General features: G+C 58.7%; 1 protein-coding gene across 1 annotated transcript; it reads right to left on the bottom strand.

Annotated features, from left to right (window-relative positions):
- Nucleotides 1-2,212: 2,212 nt before the first annotated feature.
- PATL2 (PAT1 homolog 2) lies at nucleotides 2,213-20,089 on the bottom strand. Its single transcript, XM_065412582.1, has 19 exons — nucleotides 20,066-20,089; nucleotides 17,595-17,697; nucleotides 16,820-17,238; nucleotides 16,333-16,401; nucleotides 15,591-15,656; nucleotides 14,418-14,585; nucleotides 13,888-13,974; nucleotides 11,314-11,468; nucleotides 10,629-10,709; nucleotides 8,839-8,980; nucleotides 7,893-8,013; nucleotides 7,713-7,810; nucleotides 7,250-7,294; nucleotides 6,279-6,427; nucleotides 5,583-5,742; nucleotides 3,728-3,868; nucleotides 3,407-3,504; nucleotides 3,125-3,274; nucleotides 2,213-2,252 (listed from the first exon to the last, which is right to left on the bottom strand). Exons 1-19 carry the CDS (start codon nucleotides 20,087-20,089, stop codon nucleotides 2,213-2,215), a joined length of 2,316 nt encoding a protein of 771 aa, XP_065268654.1.
- Nucleotides 20,090-21,481: the final 1,392 nt, after the last annotated feature.

Below are 21,481 nucleotides of genomic sequence, written 5' to 3'. Positions count from 1 at the left end.
AATGAGACACAACAGTAACTCCAGCCAAGCAGGAGTTACCCTGAAACAAACTAGCCTAAACACAGAGTAAATTAATAAAAATCTAAAAAAAAAAAAAAAAAAAATCAAACCACCCCCTACACTTAGAGTTTTGACCCCCAAAAGGGAGAAGAGCCAGAAACTCCAAGAAATTCACTAGGAGCTTTGCTATTGAATTGAGGAGGAAGGTGCGCAGATACTACGGTGATGGAGAGACAGAAGAATCTGCACTCTAATTACACACAGAGGAGAGAAATGGAACAGCACAGCCTTTCCCCTCCCTGTATACAACTACTTCAGCATTTTAACACACAACTTTGCCCGATCTTTTTAACCCTCCACCTCCTGGATTAGGTTTTGGGGATTAAACTTTAAGCTATTGGCTCCTTGTGCATTACAGACACTTGCCAGCTATTTCCACTCCAACTCCACATCTCACCCTCGCTCTGCTTTGCACAGTAAGCCCACCACCCACTCCCCTCCCCTCTGGGATTGACAGCAGGCACTGGCTGCTGAATAAGGAGGCAGCAGGATGAAGTTCTTGAGCCTGGGAAGGCGTGTGCACCTGCTGCTGCCCAACTCCCTCCGCAGAGGATCTCCGAGCCAGCCGCAGAGGCATAGGGGCCAAGACCTCCAAAGGGCCTGGCCCCCAAGTGGGAGCTCCTTCTCCTTTTATAAGTCAGTCCCATGAGGGGCTGGTCTGGCAGGAGTCAGTGTTAAAACTGAGATAAGGAAACTGAGGCACAGACTGGTGCTTGGTAAACCCCTCACAGCCAAGTCATGGCTGAGTGAGGAAAGGAGCCCAGGAGTACAGCACACAGCTGCGGTCCATGTGGCTCTCAGGGCCATACAGGTAGTATGTATGGATGTGGCCCACATAACACAGAAAGCTGCATATGCAGCCCACAATGATAAAAGGTTGAGAACCACTGGTCTAAAGAGACATGATGACAAAGTTGGGGGGGGGGGGGCGCGCGCGCAAGGCAGGAGGGAGGGAGGGACCAAGAAAGATAATATGACTTACCAAGGTCACCCAGCCGATCAGTGCAGAGGTAGGATTAGAACCAAGGTCTGAGTCTTGATCCAGTGGTCTAGCCCCAGGCTCCAGAATTTCAACTTTCATTATAAAATTAAGTTCATGGTTGTGAAGGAAACTTTCAATCTGTGACCCAAGTACAACTGGTGTAGTGCCGTCTGCCTGAGTCTGCAGACAGCGTGCAACAGTAAGTTTGGGACACATCTGAACTGCTTCTACTCAGCTCCCTGGATAGCGATCTCTGAAGCCTAATAATCACCTTTAAACTGCCAGCATCATTAACTAATTCCCAGATGATCAGCGCAAACAGGTTGCGATGAGGGACAATCCTGTTAGGAAGACTGGAAACCTGTGTCCAGAGTAGATGGGCCATGGGAGCATACCACTACTGATTGTTCTCCAGGCTGAGCCCAAACAGACCATTCAACGTAAGCTGGTATCCTGTGCGCCTGCCTCGGTGCTGCATGTGAGAGGGAGGAGTTAGATTGGTCATTTACAGAGCCTGGAGCTCGGGCAGCAAATCTATCCACATGCCCCACTCCATGCCAACACACAAGACTATTGCAGTTCGGCCCAGGAAGGTTCTCTGGGAGGGCTGCACACACCAGACCTGTGCCCACACAGAGAAGGCATGTGACGGAGCAGCTGCTGAGGAGCCATGTGCCAGGAGCTTGGTGGGAACATGTGGTCTCTTGGCTGCACTTCCATGCCCTGTTTACAGCACACTGGGGGCTCACCCAAGCTGGAGACTTCACATACCGAGGCCAGGGGGTCTTGTTAATCACTTTTATTTTAGCGAGTGCTGTACACAGTCAACCTCAATCGCCCGCCACCAGGTGCTCCCCATGCCCACTGTACACATCTGCTTTGCGCCCGCTGTGCTCCAGTGCTTGCCTCTGCAGGGCGAGGCCCAAATAAGTTACCCGTGTCCCCTGTGCTGTGTCCCCAGGCACCGGCGCTGGAGAGGGCCATGATCAGCCCTTGAATCTTGCTCCTCCCGGTGCTAGGGCAAAAAACACAAAGTCCCCTTGTGCCAGGGATAGTGTCTGATTTGGAAACAAAGTCACAAGGTGATGCCCCCTGCCTGTGCATCTCAGAGAAGATGGGCACCATTGCCCAGGAAACTGGTCTCATCCACTTTCCCAGGGCTGGGAGGTCTCAGCATGGCATGGCAGCCTCCGAGGGCAGAGGGGAGCACCTGCAGGGCAAGACCAACATGTTAGGAATGGGCTAATGCAGCAGCTGGGACATGGCCTCTGCAGGCCCCATGCTCTAACGCCCACTGTTCTGGGTTGGCAGCGTTCAGGGGCTGCTCTCGCTTCATCTCCAGCTGATGTTACTGTCACAGACCACCTGCCACCCAGGAGTCATTTCCCCCCTCCCCGGCCCAGACCACGTCTGGTACAGGACGGAGCTATGCTGCTACAAGGGCCTCTTGCTTGGTACCATCAGGATGCGTTACAGCAATGTCCCTGGCCCCTCTGCATGTGACGACTCCCCCCGCAGGCAGGTGCCAGGAGCCCCCACCAGAAAAGACAGACAACAAACCAGTCACTTGAAATGACTGAACCAAGGAGCCACCTTTGTGTAGGAAGAGCCAGGACGTCCCAGGGCGCCGGGACAGCTGTGTAATGCTGACAGCCTGGTCAAGCCACAAGCCACTCACAGGGCCCCAAAAGGCCACTGGGTTGGGCCAATGCTTGCCCACCCCCCTCATTTCTGCTACCATGTTGGGAGGTTTCTGAGCAGCCTGAAGGGCAAAGCTCAGAGTGCCACAATACCAGACACCTCCCCAAGGATCCCAGCCCAACAGGTCTGGGGGCCCACCTCGCAGCATTACCCTTCGGCTCTTTCCCGCTTCGGAAGGTCTCTGCCTGGCTTATGTTCCTGACAGTAGAGCTAAGCACCTTCCTGCCTCCTCAACAACCCAGGGCCAGCGACTGCCCCAGGCAGCTCTGGCATGCCTGCTGCGGGCAGCCATGGGCACTGGTCAGCACAACAGCTACTACAGCCTGGGCACTGCCAGTGCCCCAAGAGCCCCCCAGCACAGCCCGGGAGACCAGCACTCACTCCATCTTGGCCTCCAGGCGGTGGATGGTCTGCTTGTCCAGGTAGCGGCAGAACAAAGAGAGGAGGTTGCTGGGGAGGAAGAGAGGCTCCACCAGGGCAGTCTTGGGCACTTGGGACAGCTCCCTGGCAACCAGGAACACTGTGTCCGTCCTGGGGAGACAAACCCACCAGTGAGCACCTGGCTGCCCCCCCGCACCAGCCAACACTGCGTGCTGTGTGCTACCCAGCCACCCTCCCCCACAGGGCACCGCCTGGGCTAAACCCCTCCCCGTGGCACCTCACCACTTCTCGAAGTCCCCGCTGTGCGGCTCCAGCGGCATGTCAGAGGACAGCAGCCTCTCGCCGTGACTCAGCAGGGCGTACAGAAGCGAGATCCCGAACTGCGGGGAAGCACAGGAGCGGCCATGGGTTAGAAACAGCAGCCACAGCCAGGCCAGGCCCAGCCCCAGGAGGGAGCATGTCCCCCACAGGGCCCAGCACCCACCCCAGAGTGCCCAGAGACAGGCGCAGAATCTCATCCACCAGGACAGCGCTGAGCTCACTGGCTTTCCCTCCTGGAGGCCCTTCTGGCCCCAACTTCCTGCCCCACCCAGCCCCACACACCTGGTTCTTAAAGGTCATGGTGAGCGGCAGCTCAGTGGAGCCGGCAAGCGGCCTGGTCAGCTCCTGCAGGACCTCGATGAGCTCGCTGAAGGTCATCCGGCCCACCATCTCGCTGAGGGGGCCGTACAGGACAGGCAGGGACTAAACACCAGCACGGAGAGAGGGAAGACAGCGCGGTTAAAACCAGCCCCCAGACCTGACACCATACAGGTGGGCTCAACTCCTACTCCCTGCTCTGGCATGTAATCACAACAGCATCTGCTTGCAGGGGTGGGGGGAACGAACCCAACCTGCAGGGGGCACTGGGGAGCACTATCAAGTGCTCACTGGGGCCAGGAGACCTGCCCCTCCCAACTGAAACAGGCGAGCTCATGCTGGCAGCTGAAGGTGTAAACCAGGGGTAGGCAACCTTTCAGAAGTGGTGTGCCGAGTCTTCATTTATTCACTTTAATTTAAGGTTTCGTGTGCCGGTAATACATGTTAACGTTTTTTAGAAGGTCTCTCTCTAAGTCTGGGGTGTGTGTGGAGGTGCAGGGCAGAAGGCTGGGTGTTGGGGGGACTCGAGGTCAGGGCAGAGGGCTGGGGGTGTGTGGAGGTGCAGGGCAGAAGGCTGGGTGGTGTGTGGGGGTGCAGGGCAGAAGGCTGGGTGGTGTGTGGGGGTGCAGGGCAGAAGGCTGGGTGTTGGGGGGAGGTGCAGGGCAGAAGGCTAGGTGTTGGGGGGAGGTGCAGGGCAGAAGGCTGGGTGTTGGGGGGAGGTACAGGGCAGAAGGCTGGGGTGCTCGGCTCGTGGGGGTGCTCCCAGCCCCCTGCCCTGAGCGGCTCATGGCAGGGGGCTGGGAGGGATATGCCCTGTTCCACCCCCTTCCCCCAGGCTCTGTCCCTACCTCTCTCTGCATCCTCTACAGAGCAGGGAGCACGCTGCCGCTCGGCTCTGCTCTGCTCCCCCTCCCCCTTGCAAGGGCCATCGCCGAGAGGGAGGGGGAGGAGGAGGGGCCGGAATGCACCATGCTGGGGGAAGAAGCGGGGGAGGGGGAAGCTTGGCTGCCGCAGGACCAAGCTTCTGCCTCCTGCCCTCGCAGGGGAGAGCGGTGGGCGGGGGGGCTGAGTGGGGCGGGGGGCCGGGACCCCCCCACCGCTCTCCCCTGCGGGGGCAGGAGGCAGAAGCTTGGTCCTGCGGCAGCCAAGCTTCCCTCCTCCCCCGCTTCTTCCCCCAGCATGGTGCATTCCGGCCCCTCCGCCCCTCCTCCTCCTCCTCCTCTCACCGGGCAGGCAGCGTGCCACTCAGAATCAGCACGCGTGCCGTAGGTTGCCGACCCCTGGTGTAAACAAAGCGCCCCCTTTCCAGTCCAGACACCACAGATCCTCCAGCCCATCGCCCTGGGCAGAATTGTGCCCTACGGTCTATTCCCCAGGGCAGCCGAGCAAGGGACCTTCCGGCACAGCAATCTGCAGACTAGGCCACAGTCTGGCCATGCCCAGCCAGGACTTTCCCTGCAGCCCTGGCTACATCCCCACTTTCCCAGCCTCCCGCCATTGCCCTAGTTATAACCCTGTATTGCTCACCCCTGCTGGACCCTGGGATCCCAGCCCTAGACATGCTGCCCAGGTGGACCCTTCTGCCTCATGCCAGCCCTCTCATTCCCCAGTTTCCTACAACGGTTGAGGCCTTCTCCTGAGCTCCCTCCAGTTCATCAGTACCTGGTGCCTGCAGAATGGCCCCTCTAGAATCTAGGGCCCAGCTTGGATTGAACGCGGAGGGCAAATTCCCTGCTCGCTCCAGGACAGTGGTTTGGGGGAGGGGGAAATGGTGCCCCATCCCGGGACCAGCCTCTCCCTACCCCCAGCAGGCCATTACCTCATCCAGCACATCCTTCCTCATGAGGAAAGGCAGGTGGCGGGTGACGGTGACCAGGATCTCCTCCGCCTGCTCCCGTGCCAGGTGCGGCAGCAGCCGCGCGGTCAGTTTCTTCCCCTTCCGCACACAAAGGACCTGCAGGAACTCGTCTTCCGCCTCCCTGTGGGAGAGCCCTGAGCTGCCCAGATCCTGTAGGACCCAGCACCCTCCCACCTACCCTTGCTCCACTGGCAGCGGGAAGTGCCGCCAGGGAAGCAGGCAACTGGGGTGACAGGGAGGGGCCTGTGCCTCCAGCAGGGGAGTTTAACAGGATCCTGCATGGCTTGGGTGTGGGGAGGAAGGAGGAGCCAGGAGAAGGCAGCACAGGGCCCCAGTGTCCAGCAGAGGAGCTGGCTCCCATCAAGTGGGCAGCTGGCTTAGCCCCAGAGTATTTGATGTGGCACAGCTGGATGTGGAGTGCTGAGTTTGAAGACAGGAATGTTTCAGATTCACAAACCCGCTAGTGCCAGGCGACAGGGAACAGGGCGTTCCCATCTGGCCCCAGAGATCTGCTGTTCTAACAGCATCTCCATGCGTATGGGGCGTGCTTCACCATGGGGCTGGGACCTGCACCCTCCCCAGATGGCCCCTAGGCCCCCTTCCCCAGGGGCCAGCCGTGCACAGGGACAGTGCACAAATGTGCACCAGCAAACTCACTCCTCACTGTCGCACGCCCTGATCTTCAGGGCCTGGTAGATGCGCCCCACTTCATGGCTCTTCTTCTCACGGAAACGGGGGTGCTGCTCTTCGGGCAGCAGGCTCATCTTCCGCTGAGTCTCCTCCACTTCCAGGAGCTGCAGGAACATCTGAGGAAGCAGGAGAGAAGCTAGTAGGTGGGCCGCGGGGGGGTGGGAGGAATAATGAGATCCCATATGAGCCTGTCCGGATAGACAGTAGCCCTACACTCTATATTCTTCCCCCAGCACTCAGCCTGTGACAAGGAGCGAGCTGCCTGGCTGTGAGAGACAAGCAGCTGGGACATCCCAAGAGGTCCCAGCCACAGCTCCTACGTACAACAGAGACTTCCCATCGGGGTTGGGGAGGGACCTGGGACCCTTGGGTAAGTCTCACCCCACCCTCACTGGATCCAGGACCTCCATCAGCCAGAGGTGCTCACTCAGCCACTCAGGGCTCCTGGACTAGCTCTAATACACAGTTTCTTATGGACTTGTGAACTCTGCAGGGGACTCGGAGAAGCCAGAGATCCACTGATCCACAGCCTCTAACATTGACTATCTGACCTTCTTCAGAATAGCCCTGTGCCCTAGGTTCAAGGAGGCAGATGAATATGGCAGAGTGGAGTGTCTGCACCAAAGCCACATGCAAGCTGGGATCTTCCACAGAACATCCCCTGGCTTTGCCCCGAGACGCTGTTGGACTCAGCTCTCAAACCCTCCCTGCCCCACTTGACATTAACCCTCCCCCCAAGCATCTCTGTCCCGAGAGGCTGGACACGCCAAGTTCCAGGCCACACCGGGTTTGCAGAAGTTGGAGGGAACCGATATCCAGCTTCTAATGAACCCGCCTTCCGCCGCTGCTGTTCCCCTGCCCTTGCTCCCCCCAGCACATCAGCTGGAGGGGAAATGTCTTGCCCCGAAGCCATGGCGGTGCCTGAGGCGCCCTCTCACCTTCTCGATTCTGTGCAGCGCCCGAAGTCGCTGGTTCCCCGCAGCCTTCAGATCCAGAGGGGAGAAGGGAAGACAACCAGTTACAATCACCACAAAACACAGCGGTCTCCAGGCCACAGTGCTGTCCCCAAGCTACTACCAGGCTTGATCAGATGTGATGGCAGCAGGACACTGAGCAGCCCACATGGGGAGCACTTCAAAGGGCTCCTGTCAAGCTGCATGAAGCCCAGGAGCTGACCCCACCTGACCCGGCTACTTGACCTATCCCCAGTGCTGGGCTGATCTCACCAGTGATAGAGCCAGAGCCACGGGTGCTGGAGCCTCACTAGCCAGAGCAGCTACAGAAGGGGGCAGGGGTCCCAGTCTCCTCCAGGAAGCTTTAAAGCAGCTGAGAAAGCTCCCACCGAGTGGCTGCACAGAGGGCCAGGGCAGGCTCAGGGGAGCACAGCCACCTCATACGTACCTCCTCCTGCAGGGCGTGGTGCACGGCATCGATGGCCCTACGGGGGCTGTAACAAGTGGACACGGCAACCTGGCCCAGCGAGCCTGCAATCCGCACCACTGAAAGAGAGGCAGACATGCTGAGAACCCACCCAGGGCCCCTTCTGCCTGCCTCAGGCAGTGCCCTTCCCCTCATCCTTACCAGAGTCATAAATCTCCATCTTCTGAATGTACGGCGTGACCAGCTTGGGGGGCTCCTGCTTGTTGCGCCCCCCAAGCAGCTCCTCCTCTGCCTGCTTCCGCTCCAGCCTGTGGTAATAGGTCTGCGAAGGAAAGGACGGCAAAGCAGCTGTGAGAGGAGGCAGCAGGCTGGGCACAGGCCTGCTATGGGGCTGAGCGCACTGCAGTAGCCATGGCCCACTAGCACCGGAGGACTAGGGGTCCTTGGCCCCCCCCACACTTTTTAACAAAAGAAACATAAGAGCTGGATTCATGTCTGCTGCTGATTTTTCTTCCCTGCAGAATAATAGATTCTGCCCGGGAGGTGCTGCAATTACATCTTTGGCCCACCAGGGGCTGCTGTGGCACCAGAAGAGGGCAGCTGGCACACCACTGGAGCAGCGAGCCCTGGAGAGGGAGGGGGCACTTCGGTTTTTGCCCTTCCTCCTCCCTCCCTCCTCCCCCCTCCCCAAAAAGGTTTTGATGCTCTTGCAGTGGCCCAAAGAGGGGGAAGGGCTCCACCCAGTCCAACATCAGCCCCGGGGCTCTTGGTGGGGGGAGGAGCAGTTTAATTGGTCCGTCTGCCCCAAGTGGGTTTCTGCACCAGGAGGGGCCAGTCTAATTCTCCTGCCTCTGCCCTCAGTCCAGGGCTCCTGGCTGCCCCCTGCATCCTCCTCATCAGGCCCCATGCTCCGGGGATGGCCAACGTCAGGACAGGGCACGAGCACCCTCCTCCACCCCACAGCTGGGGCAGAGCTGTGCAGCGATGGATCCTGTGGGACAGAACCAACCTAGCTGGGGAGCAGCCTGGGGATAGTGGGGGTCTGCCCGCCCAGCTGGGGCTGTGGGGGAAACCCAAGCCCCACCCAGCCAGGGAGGTCTCTGCCCACTCTAGGGAGAGGAGGCATCGGATCCCCTCCCCCCTTCACCTGGTAATAGTAGTCGTCCAGGTGAGGATTCTCACTCTGCAGCTGCATCATCTGCACCTTGATCACCCAATCCTTCTCCTTGCGTGTCATGAGCCCAGAATAGGGATCCGCCTTCGGGGACCATGCCTTCTTGGGGGAGATGCTGCAGGGCAGGAATCACCCCCCAGTGTTACTCCCTGGGGACTCCGCCTGGGGCAGCATCTGCAGCAACCAGCTGCTCCCATTGGGCCAACCCCCCATCAATTAATGGGTTCACATCAGGCTTCTGCCTGGAGATGTGGGTGGTAGCAGGGGGACTACACAGGCCCTGGGAAGGCCTAGCAAGAGAGGAACCAATATGTGGGGAGCACAAGGGGCCCTGGGATGGGAGGGAGAGCCCTGAGCACAAGGAGGTGAAAGATCCTCTGGTTGAGATGATTCTGCTGGCTGCTCCCCCTCCAGCCCCTGTGCTGCACACCTGGCACAGGCCAGCCCCCAGTCCCCTCCCGACCTCCCCCAAGGTGGGTCAGCTCCTTCACCCTGGAGCTGAGCTGGTGGCAGTGCCAGTGGGGGGGGGGAGGGGGAGGAATCATGGGCAGAGCCCCCCTCACATAGAGCTGGCCCTCTCTCCAGCCGCTTCTCACACCCGAGTCCCCCTGCCCACCCAGCACCCTCGGCAGATCTGCCTGGGTCTCAGCCCAACCTGGGGAAGGCCAGGCCACACACCTCCAATGGGAGTATTTCCAGCCATGTACATGGAGGGAGGAGCATGGGGCTGAGGAACCGATATGTGGGGAGCGCCAGGGCCCCAGGGAGTGAGAGCTACCCCAGCACCAGGGCATGTCCCCAGCTGGGTGGAGGCCTGAAAGGCAGGGGGAATCCAGAGCAGGCACTGCCAGATACTCCCCGACTGGTGCCACATTAGTGGCAAGGTGCCCCTTTACAGGCAGCAGGTGCACAGAGCCTGGGACAAATCACAGGGTCACAGCTGCTCAGGCCACTGCTATGCCCTGTGCCGGCCGCAGACCACGGAGCACAGTGAGCCAGCCTGGGGCTCCGTAACCCCCTATATACAACCCCCGGCTGGGATCACAGTGAGCCAGTCTGGGGCTCCGTGATGTTATGCTTAAACAAAGCACACGAGATTTTTTTATAGGGGAGAAGGCAACACGCCACATTTATTGAGAATACAGCAGTTTGCATTTGCTTTTCAGTCTCTCTCTCTCTCACACACGCACACACACGCGCACGGACACACACACATGCACTCTTACCGTGACCCCCTATACACAACCCCTGGCCGGGATCACAGTGAGCCAGCCTGGGGCTCTGTGACCCCCTATACACAACCCCTGGCCGGGATCACAGTGAGCCAGCCTGGGGCTCTGTGACCCCCTATACACAACCCCTGGCCGGGATCACAGTGAGCCAGCCTGGGGCTCCGTGACCCCCGACACACAACCAGGCTCACAGCAGGACACAGGCACAAACATCTAGGGGGAGACATCTCAAGCTTCCTTGCCCTGGGCATGGCACTCATAGCCTAGTGCCATCTCCTAGGGGATCAGCTGCCCCCCAGGTCCCTAGCTGAGAAAGCTCCAGAGGAAGCCCTGGAAAGGCACTGCAGCCTAGAGAGAGCAGGGAGTAGCCTGGAGTGAAACATCTGGACCCCATCAGCAAGCTGCACCCACACAGCTAGGAGCACCAGGGCGCCAGGCTTAGGTTTGTGCCAATCTCACCATGCGCCGGCTGTGCCCTCCAAACTCCTTACAGGAGCCCCCAGTCTCTCTCCTCCCTGCCCCCCAGCTCACCTCTGTGCCTGCCCTCGCTGCTGCCGCTGATTCAGGATCCGCTGATGCTGAGGGTGCAGCTGGGTCATGTGGCTGGGCACACTGCAATGAAAGACAGGTGGCGGGGATGAGGCCAGCAGCAGGAAGGGCTGATGGAGGATATGGCAATGAAGATGGCTGGGGGCAAAGCGGGGGGGGGGGCTCTGACACTCTGACACCAGGCCAGACTCAGGCCACTGCCTTCCAGAGCGGGGGGCTCTACATCTGGATCTACAAGGGGCCCTGCAGGGGGGTGCCCTGTCTCTTCCCCCCACTGCCCTGGGGGCGACCTGGGCCCATTCCTGGAGGATCCAGGGGAATGTCCCAGCCAGCCTGCTGGCTAATTAAGGAGCAGCAGCACCAGTTCTAGTCCCACCCCCATGATCCTTAGCCATAAGGTGGGAGGGCTGCAACATTGAACCTCAAATCTCTTTGGGGTTCACAGGCCACAATGCCTCCTTAGCCCCAGCTCTGGTAGGGGCACTGGCACCCAGCTCTCATTTCAGACCATGCACCAGATATATAATCCAACCTCAATACCAGACTTCGGCCCAAGTCCGGTTTGTGGGGTTAGCCACCCTCCCTGCCCACACAAGCAGTGGGGAGATCAGACAGGCTGGAGCCCTGGACGCTTTGGTCACAGGGATCCTGCCCCCTGCCACGGTACCTGAACTTCAGCTGGCAGCCGGCTGGAGGACTGAAGAAGAGAGGGGGCTCCAGAGAGGGAGACATGGGGCCAAAGTGCATGGCCAGGGGCTGCGTTGGGGTGCTGATGTTGCGTGACATGGGCCTAAAGGGGGTCGGAGACACATACCCCGAGCTCTGAAAGAGGAGAGAAGGATTAGGTTTCCAGAGCTGGAGCACCCTCTTCCCCTAACCAAGAAACCCAGGAGCCCTTGAAGGGCCAGTATGGATGTGGGGTACTTTCGTTCACCTGGCATTAAGGAGAAGGAGTGGAATGCCCCATAACCAGAGGTGCTGGCTCCTCCCTGTCCCTCTGCATGCTGTAGTGGAGCTGCCTCCTCCTCTGCACCCTGCTGCATGCTGATGAGAGCGGCACAGGCTGCATGGCAGGATGGAGCTCCTTCACCCCTCCCCCACGCAACTGCCAGGCATGGCCAGGAAGCACCCAGTGCTGGAGGAGTTTTGTTGCGGGTCCATCTCCAGTCAGTCATGTGGACAGCACCCCCTACTAACTGACAGACACTGCCCTAGTTGCCCATTGGGTCTGAAAATTCCTGCTCCCAGCTGTTCCTCAAGGCCCCGGCGGGATCCTGTCCTCAGCCCCATTACACAGACCACAGCTGGGACTTCAGCATGATGCTGCCAAGCCAGCAAAGATAGTCTCTGCTGCCCCAGCACCGGGGAGGAGTCAGGTGACCTATTAGTGGGCTCCAGGGATCCGGTCCAATCCCTTTCCGGCCATACTACAAGGGGAACTGTGCCCAACGTGGGGCCCAGCTCCAGGCCCTGAATGGCTCCTAAAGACATACTCTTCCCTGCCCTGTGTCCTGCTGCTGGTTCAGCCTGTCCCTGCTTGCCCTGTCCATGCTGTTCTCTAACCTCCCTGTTGGTAGGGTTACCATACATCTGGATTTTCCTGGACATGTCCAGCTTTTTGGTCCTCAAATCCCCGTCCGGGAGGAATTTCCAAAAAGCCGGACATGTCCGGGAAAATAGGGAGGCATGGTAAGGGGACCGCCTCCTCCCCGGGCTCCAACTTTTCCAGCTCCCGCCACTCTCCACCGTGCACCGGGGCCGAAGCAACTTCCCCAGCGCAGCAGCAGCCGGAGCCTAGGGAGGAGGCGGCTGCGCGCTCGGATGCCGCCCACCGCCTCTGTGCCCCCGCAGATCAGGGGAGTTGTTAGTTTTCCTGCAGCCACTCGCACTCGGGCAAAAGACTCTCGGGGGACCCCGAGTATGAGTGGAGTGGCTGCAGCAAAACTAACTCCTCCCCCGATCAGGGCCGGCTTTAGCAAGAGCGGGGCCCAATTCGCTCAGGGTTGTGGGGCTTGGGTCTGGGCTGGAGCCGCTGGGACCGGGGCCGGAGCCCCGGGGCCCGAGCCGAGCTGAAGTCACTAGAGCCGGGGCCGGGGGTGCTGGGCCAGGGGTGCTGGGCCGGGGCCGGGCGCCAGAGGGAGCCGCTCGGCCAGGGGGGCCGGACTGGACCGCGCCTCCTCGCGCCCCCCCCCCCGCCGCCCCAGCTTACCTGCTGCCTGCCTGTTTCAGGCTTCCGGCGAACATTTGATTCGCGGGAAGCAGGGGAGGGGGAGGAGCAGGGGGGCGGAGCATTCAGGGGAGGGGAGGAGGGGGAATGCGGTGTGCTCAGGGGAGGGGGTGGAGTTGGGGCGGGGACTTTGGGGAAGGGGCGGAGTTGGGCAGGGCCGGGGGCGGGGAAGGGGTGGAGCCTGGGCCCCTTGGAGTGTCCTCTTTTTCCAGTATTGCAATATGGTAACCCTACTTGTTGGTCTTTTCCGAAGCATGATGCCTGGAACTGAAGGTGGGGCTTTGGCTGAGGCCTAGAGCAACCTCTCCACACAATATGCCCCAGGCCACCCTCTAGCTCCTCCCCTATGTACTGTACTTGGTGCTGCCCACCTCATCCAACAGGGGGCAGCAGGACTGAGGTGGCACAGGGGACAAGGGGTATGGCTCCAGGAGAACATCCTCAAGAGCGATAACGTGTCGGGGGTGGGGGCAGGATCCCAGAGGAGGAGACATTGAGGATGGCTATGCAGTTTGGAAAGAAGAGAAGAGAGGTCTGTAAGAGAACAGCTCTGCAGGGGACTATTTCCTTTCCCCATGAGACAACAGAAAAGGGCACTTGGGATTAAAAGACAGAGCATTTGAGATGGATGAAGGAAGTGATTCTTTATGCAACCACCTGTGGAACTGCCTGCTGGAGGAGAACAGCTTAGTAAGTTACTAAGAAGGACCAGACAGCAGCACCTGCAGTGACACTGACCAGGATGAAGTTACAAGGGCTGATCCTGCCATTTCAGGGCAGAAAGATTCGTCGGGCTAGGGCTTGCTCAGAAGAAATGCCCTCCCTCCCCCCAGCATAGAGCCATGCTAGCAGCCAGGTCAATAAGCCTTGACACCTTCCTCAAACTCTCTGGCGCTGCCACATTGGGAGATGGGCTGATCAGCTCCAGTGACGCATGTACGGGTGCAGATTGGAATGGCCAAAGCTTCCTGAGAGGCCCTGGGCTGGGAGGGAAGAAGCAGCTTGGGGTGTTACCTGATTGGGGGTGAAGAGAGGTGAGGCTCTGCGGGACGGCGTGTACGGTCGAGGGGAGCCCATGGAGCGGGGCATCATGGGAGACTGCTGCAGGACAGGAGACAGGAATGTTACTGGAAGCAGGAGTCCAGTGGCACCTTAAAGATGCATCTGAAGAAGTGGGTTTTTACCCACGAAAGCTTATGCCCAAATAAATCTGTTAGTCTTTAAGGTGCCACCGGACTCCTCATTGTTTTTGCGGATACAGACTAACACGGCTACCCCTTCGATACTGGAAGCAGGGCTGCAGCAGGCTAACTGACTGGGCCAGTGTCAGGCCCTGCCCTGCAGCTTGCCCGGCAGCATTCAGCATCAATGGTGTAAATAGCACATGCAAGACAGACACTGTTGGAGCTGCACTGCTGTGAGGGATGGCCCAGAGCATGGGGCAGAGTGACCCCAAAGTGACACAGGGCAGAGGGGACCAACAGAGGAGTAGCAGGGACGCAGGAGCAGGGGAATGAAGGGCAGAAGGTAGGAAGTCACTTTACCTGCCGCATAAAGCGCTGAGGGAAGGATTTCGGGGACATAATTCTGAAGTCTGGGCGCTTGAGTCCAGGGGAGCCCAGGTACCCCCTCTGCGCTGGGGAGACAAGGAAGTCCAGGTTCATATGCGACATGGGGGGGCCCCTGTCCAATGCCTGGATAATGGCTTTGTCCTACAGGGGAGACAAAGATAGAGCCTTTCTGCTGTACCCCAGGGTATACCGGGCCACTGCTGGAGGGAGAGTGACAACCCTGGCAGCCCCAAGGACTAGTTTCAGTCAGCACTGCCTGCACCCAAACCAGGTGAGACGGGCCCTCGAGTCCCCCACAATCCCAGGGAGCTGGGAGCACTGACTAAAGGGATCAGCAGTGAGACAGAGCCGACATTCCCAGGGTCACCCCTAGGCCAGGCCCATGTGAGCCTGGGTGGGCGGATGGCTGGACAATCCCTGCTTTGGAAAGCAGCTGTATATACCTGCCTGTAGGCCACAAAGCCATCCAGCCCTGGGGTTTGGAGTCGCAATGGAGTGGGGGTAGGGGAAAGCTCTGCGCACGGGCACCTCCAGCTCTGGAGCTGCTAGAGGGATTGTGGAGCCGATACACTCCCCAGAGCATAGCAAGGGCTGGCTGGCTTTCCCGAGCCCACGAGGAGCGCTACAGCTGGGGATATGCCCTCCCCACAGAGCTCCCAAATTCCACCACAGGATCAGCTCAGCTCTAGCAGGTCACAGGAGCTCTGCAGAGCGGGTCCCTTCTCCCACAAGTCTTTGCACCAACCCCGCCTCAGGGGGATGGGCCAGAGGAGTCTCTTCCATGCCTCCAAGCTCCTTCGGGGCCACCAAAGCCCATTCTCAATCGACCGCCAGTCCTGGAACCCTTCCACTTTCCTACAGCACCTTCAGCCTGAAAGAGCCCTCTGCCCGCAGGCCATGCCAGCTCCCACCCACCCTTGGGACACTCCCCCACCATATCCATCAGTCCCATGTACCAGCCCCTGCCTGAAACTCAGCAAGCCCTTTGGTTTGGGCTCTGGACCCCTGGATGTTCAGGGGAGTGAGGGGGAGGGGACTTCCAGCCTAGGCAGCTTGATGGCTCCAGAGCATTGGATGGTTCCATGCTCACGGTGCCCAGTGATGCCCTCTTCTGGATACGGGGAGAAGGCAAAGGGTGGTGCTCACCTCCAACATGTGGCGCGACAGGATGCTGCTTGGGGATGAGGTCCACGCACCTGAATCTGCAGCCATCTGAAAGGCACTGGGAGTTAGGCTCAATGGAAAGACTCACCGAGCAAAGGTGGAGGGAGCAAGAAGGAAAGAACAGCTGTAGTCCCAGCATCTGCCAGCAGGAGGCACTGCAGAGAACAGCTTAGAAACATTGAGTGAACCTACAGCTACTCCAGGCCTGACCTCTTCCAGGAGGAGGCGCTGTAGAAGCTACAACTATCGGGGAGCTCCCAGCCACTCACCCTAGTCCAGTGGTCCCCAACCTTTTCCGGGTGCCGGACGACGAGCCACCGAGGACCGTGGCCGGCAGACAAGCATCTGCCGAAATGCCGCTTGAGGCGTCGCTGCCAAAATGCCGACGAAAATCAGCAGCATTTCAGCGGCGAGACCTATTGGTGAGGCCGCTTTTCAGCGGCATTTCAGCGATGCTTGTCTGCCGGCCAGTATGCGGGCGCACCCGCGGGCACCGTGTTGGGGACCACTGCCCTAGTCTCTTCCAGCAGTGGGTGCTGCAGGTACAGGGCCAGCAACTGAAGCTCCCCATTGCTCCAGTCCCAGCCCCCTCCCTAGACGAGATGCTGTGAGGTGCAGGAGCACTGGTTGTGGGGGAGCCCCAAGCTCCTCCCATCCCCCCTCTCCCAGCCAGCAGCACTCCAGGGAACCGGGACAGGCAGGGGGAAGGTGACCTCACTCTTACCAAGTCATCGCCCTCGAACTCTCCCCAGGTGGAGCCAATCCTGCTGTCGAGAACTGCTGAGTCCAGGCTCTGCAGGGCACAGAAGAATTGCACTCAGTCCCTGGGGTCTGGGGAATTCAGCTTCCCTGCCTCCCTCTGGACCTGGGGGAGAAGGAAGGGGACTTGCCCCAGGGAGAGTGTGGGGGAGTCACTTGCTGCCAGCATGGGGAGGATCTGTCCTCAATCCCAGAATGGCTGACCCTGGGGTCAGTGAGAGGAAGGGGCAATGCACATGGCCATCTCCCAGCAGACCCCATCCCCCGCCTCAGTTGGTATCTTCCCAGTTCCCAGGGGCTGCTAAAGTTAATGGGGAGAATCCTGCTGTGCGTGGGCGGGAGGGACCCCCTGCCCAGACTGCTGGGAGGAGACAGCACCACTCCCCAGACACTCATGGAGAAAGGACTAAATCCACATGCCCTTCTGAAGCCACCACCCCGGCCTTTCTCACCTCCAGCGTGGGCTTGCTGTGCACAGCTCTCATCACTGCTGGGTCTCCCAAATCATTCTGCTCCTCGTCGTCCTCGTCATGCTGCTCCTCTTCTTCCCCTTCTTCCTCCTCCTCCTCCTCCTCTTCTTCCTCCTCCTCCTCCTGTTCATCTACCCCTATCTCCTCCTCCATGTCAGCAAAGTCGTCATGCCGAGCCCCAGGCTCTGCCTCACCTTCTTCCCCTGCCTCTTCCATCTCCTCCAGCATGGGCTGCTCCTCTTCTGCCCCCAGGCCAGGCTGCTCAGTGGCCTTGTACTCCTCCTCCTCCACCACTACCTCTGCCACCGCCACTGCCTCATTTTTGCCCACAAGACTCAGCTCGGGGCCTTTAACTGGAGGAGCCAGGGCTTTTGCCACTTCCTCTTCCATGGAGTCTCGATCTTTGGAGGAAAGAAAGGAGGGTTCCAGTCAGGGGCAGGGAGCTGGGGGATTCCACAGCAGCTCCACTGGCTGTGGTGTGCCCAGTCTGAACTGGGGGAGATGCTGCCTTGACCAACAGGGGGAGCTAGATGCTGGGAAATTGACCTTTGAGCTTCCTGCTCCAGAGAGCAACTCCCCAGGTGTGGGATCGCTCCTGCAAGTAATACCCCCAAGCCCCAGCCGTCAACACCTCCCAACAAGCCCATGTCACACCCCAGCTGCCCAACCTTTGTGTTCCCCATTGCCCTTTCTTTCCCAAGTCTGCTCACCCCCCGTGCCCTGATGCTCATCCTCTCCTGCTGCCTCCAAGCCCTACCTAACCCAAACGTCATTTCATTGTACAGGTCAATCTCCTCATCTTCCTCCGCCATTTCTTCCAGCAAAGGAGCATCTTCTGCCAGAAGGTAGTCTTCTAGGATCTAGGAGACAGAGCAAGATGGGGAATAGGGCATCCCTGCCCCTTCCGGGAGCCAGCTGGTAAGGAAAGAGACATCCTGACCTGCCCCAAGCCAGAGAGGAGGGTGAGCACCCATCTGCTCCCCCAGCCAAAGAAGGGGTGCTGAACTAATACCACAGTATTGACAAAGATCTTCCTCTAGCCAAGCCCCAGATGGGGCATGTCCTGCTGGCTAACAACAGGTATTTAGAGATCCCTGACAGCCCCTACTGCCGGGGCCGGCTCCAGCTTTTTTGCCACCCCAAGTGGTGAAGAAAAAGAAAAGAAAAAGAAAAACCCGATTGAGCTGCCGCTGAAGTGCCGCCGAAGAGGAAGAGACGGAGTGAAGGACCCGCCACCGAATTGCCACCGAAGACCCAGACGTGCCGCCCCTTTCTATTGGCCGCCCCAGGCACCTGCTTCCTTCGCTGGTGCCTGGAGACGGCCCTGCCTACTGCTAATCCCAGACTCCTGGCACCTCCAAGGCACTAGCTGGAAGGGTGATGGCAACTTAGTCTACCGGTTTTTAATCTCTCAGCTGCTCCACTGAAATCAATGGGAAGTTTACCCTGCTTCAGTAGAAATTAACTGTGGGGCCCTGAGCCTACAACTTGTTTCAGAGACTCAGAGAATCCATGTGAACTTTAAGAGAGTTCTGTGTGGGCACAGGATCCAACCACATGGTACAAGTTGGAGGACCGGGGTCTCAGTCAGTAAAGCTCCTGTCACTGAGTGGGAAAAGCAATGCCAGAGCTGTTAGAAACAAAGTTATGTCTGTCCTTTTGTTTAACTAGCCACTGGCATGTGCAGTTCCTCAGTTTGTACACAACTGCTGTACTTGCACAAATTAGGAGCCCAGTTCTACACCTTCACTATGTGATAATGTAGCTCTCAAAATATCACTGGTAGGTTTAAGAGTTATCGCCCAGCTGATATTAATGAGGGAAGTTCATGCTCCTCAAAGCTAACACTGTCTACAGACTCGGGACAATCGTGCATTGGTTTCACACAAGTCCCATTTAGAAGGTTTGCTTGGCAATCAGGAGGACAAGAAGTTTTTCTTAAAATGAAAGTGGAGATTCTGCAGAACCTACATCGGTCAAGGGGCTGAAATGAATCCACCAAGGGGGTCAGAGAGAGCCCCACTGATATTGGACCCAGAGGAGATGGTGTGCAAATCTGATGCAGTGAACCAGGGAGCCAATGGAGGGAGTGATGTAGTTTGAACAGCAGCAGAACAAAGGATCTTCAGTAGCAGCATTTTCGACAGACCCCAGGGAGCAGAAGAGGGAAGGCCAGAGAGGATGTTACTGTGATAAAGGCAAGAAGTGACCACTACATGGAGAAGGGGTTTAGCTGTGAGGACAGCAGGGAAAGGGGGACATTAGACAGGAGACAGGCTCTAGCAAGAGGCTGGATATGGGGTAGAAGAGCCAAGAGGCTGCCCAGATCATAGGCCTGGGGGATGGGGAGAGGTGTGAAGCTGCCTGATGGGGAAACAATAAGAAGCTCCATCCTGATGAGGGAGAGGTAGCGGTGGGAATGCCAAAGAGGCAGCTGGAAAGAGGAGTTTGGATGAAGGAGGAAAGGTGGATTTGAGAACCAGCCTCACAGAAGCAGTAGCTGAATCTGTAGGACACGAAAAGGAGCCGAGATGATCCTGGCTTAGTGCCGTGGAGAGGCCCTTTAGTTTCATACCATTAGACTCTAAACTGGGCCAAGCAGCCTTAGTCTGGGAAAGGCTGAGAGGCAAAACCAAGGACCAGGCTGTGAGCTAGGAAAAGCAAACTCCAGACTAGACATCAGGACAGACATCCCACGAGGGGACCAAGATACTGGCTTAACCAGTCAGAGCAGGGCTGGAGCCACTGAGTGGTCAAGTCACACCGGTCATCTGGGGCTACACAGCCATAGCCCAGTGGCTGGGCATGCATGGGCACTTGACTCAGCACCACACCAGGGGTCTCGCCTGGGGCCAAGGGGAGTAGCTCTGCCCTTGCTGGGAGTTCCCCACCCATGAGCCTCGCTGCTTTCCTGCCTGGGGCACTTGCCAGGGCCAGTGGCTGCCCTGAGCCTGGGGGCTGGTAACTGCCCCCTTCCCTGCACAGCCAGGCACCTGGGGTCCGAGAGGCAGAGCCAAAGGGCAGAGCAGCTGCAGCAGGCCAAGGGGTGACTGCCAGGCAGGCCAGGGGGCTCCAGGTGGGGGTGGGGCGGGACAGTGCAGCTATCCAGAAGGTGATGTCCTGGCACTACACAGAGGGAGCTCTCCCCTGCCCCAGACGCCCCCAAAGCGGGAGATTCTGGGCTCCCGGGGTGGGGGAAGAACCGGGGCGGCAGTGGAGAACACTTACAGCCGGCTCACTACTCTCCGCCATCGCGCCGTCCCCACCCACCGAGATTTCCCTCTATGGGGCCGGGCTCCGGCCGCCGGGCGGCTTTTAAAGGGCAGAGGCAAGGGGAGCGAGGCTGCGCCACTGCGCATGCGCGGAGCGTATTCCTCCTTACAACATGGCGGCGTGCAGTTAAGTAAGCAGGAGAGTGCACCTGCGCAAGTGTGAGGCTGCGCTGCCTCACCTGTAGCCCCTCTCGGCAGTGACACCGTCCAGGAGCTCCTATTCCTCTCCCCCGTTTCTGTGTAGTGGTGCAGTCTGGGTTCCCCTGAGGGGGGCGGGTACTCTAGCCTGTGTATCAGGCGCGGGGGCAGACTCTGCCCTGGCTCCTCGCAGGTAGGAGGTGCACATGCAGCCCCAGGGCTCTCCAGGATCCCGCCCCCAGCTTGGCTGCATGGAGGGCCAGGGTGGGTTCTGATGCCATGTTGGCCCCAGTGGTACCTGTTCTGGGGGCTCCAGGGTTGCACTGGCCACGGTGCATGGCTGGGCCCTGAACCCCTGCAGTGGGGGACTTTGTTGACCCCAGGGTTTGGCAACACCAGGCTCTAGGGGGTTCCTATCAGTGGAGCTCTGGGTACCTGCAGCACTTGGGTATGAGCAGCAGTCAGGGTTGGAGCAGTGCTTAATTTGTGCCAGGGCTGTGCCCCAGTACCTCTGGGCTTAGCAGTTCATAGCCACAGCACCTCTGGGCTTGCTGCATCAGTTATGAATGCAAACAAAATTGCTTGAGCACCGCCACCTCTTTCATTACAAATTAAGCACTGGATTGGACGCTCCTGCTGTCATTAGAGTGGCAGCGGCTGCACCCATGATTGCCTCCAGTCCAGCCGCAGTGAGGAAACTCACCCTCAGGGCAGGGTGCTTTCCAGCAGCCACCCTCCTGCCTTGCACACACTGCAGCTGGCAGGCTCAGGGCTGGCCATGAAAACGTTTCTGTTGGTGCTAGCTCAGATCCTTAAGCAACTGACTTCCGGTGTCACCCAGCTAGTTACAATTCAGAACCCAACATCTCAGCGCACACAGACTGAGTTGGGGGGTCTCTTCCTTGGGTTCTAACCTGCTCGCATGTAAAACCAAGGTTTAACTGGTGAAGCAGGATTCAACTAACCATATTGTCTCATTGTTTCCTTGTGCTTCCCCCATCTAACTGCCTGTGTCCACCACTTGTCTTATATGTAGACTGTAGCTCTTTGGGGGCAGGGACTGTCTCTTTGTTCTGTGTTTGTACCACACCTAGCACAATGGGGTCCAGGTCTGTGACTCAGATTCCTAGGCATTACCACAAAACCCAGATAACCCAGACATCACCCAGATAACCACAGCCAACTTTGTAGAAAGAGATGGTATTCCTAAAAATACCATTGGTAGAATAAAATA

This window comes from Emys orbicularis, chromosome 10 (genome assembly GCF_028017835.1).
Source record: "Emys orbicularis isolate rEmyOrb1 chromosome 10, rEmyOrb1.hap1, whole genome shotgun sequence".
Lineage (NCBI taxonomy): Eukaryota > Metazoa > Chordata > Testudines > Emydidae > Emys > Emys orbicularis.
Note: the sequence above shows the minus strand (reverse complement) of the source record. Positions and strands in the feature narration are given on the sequence as shown.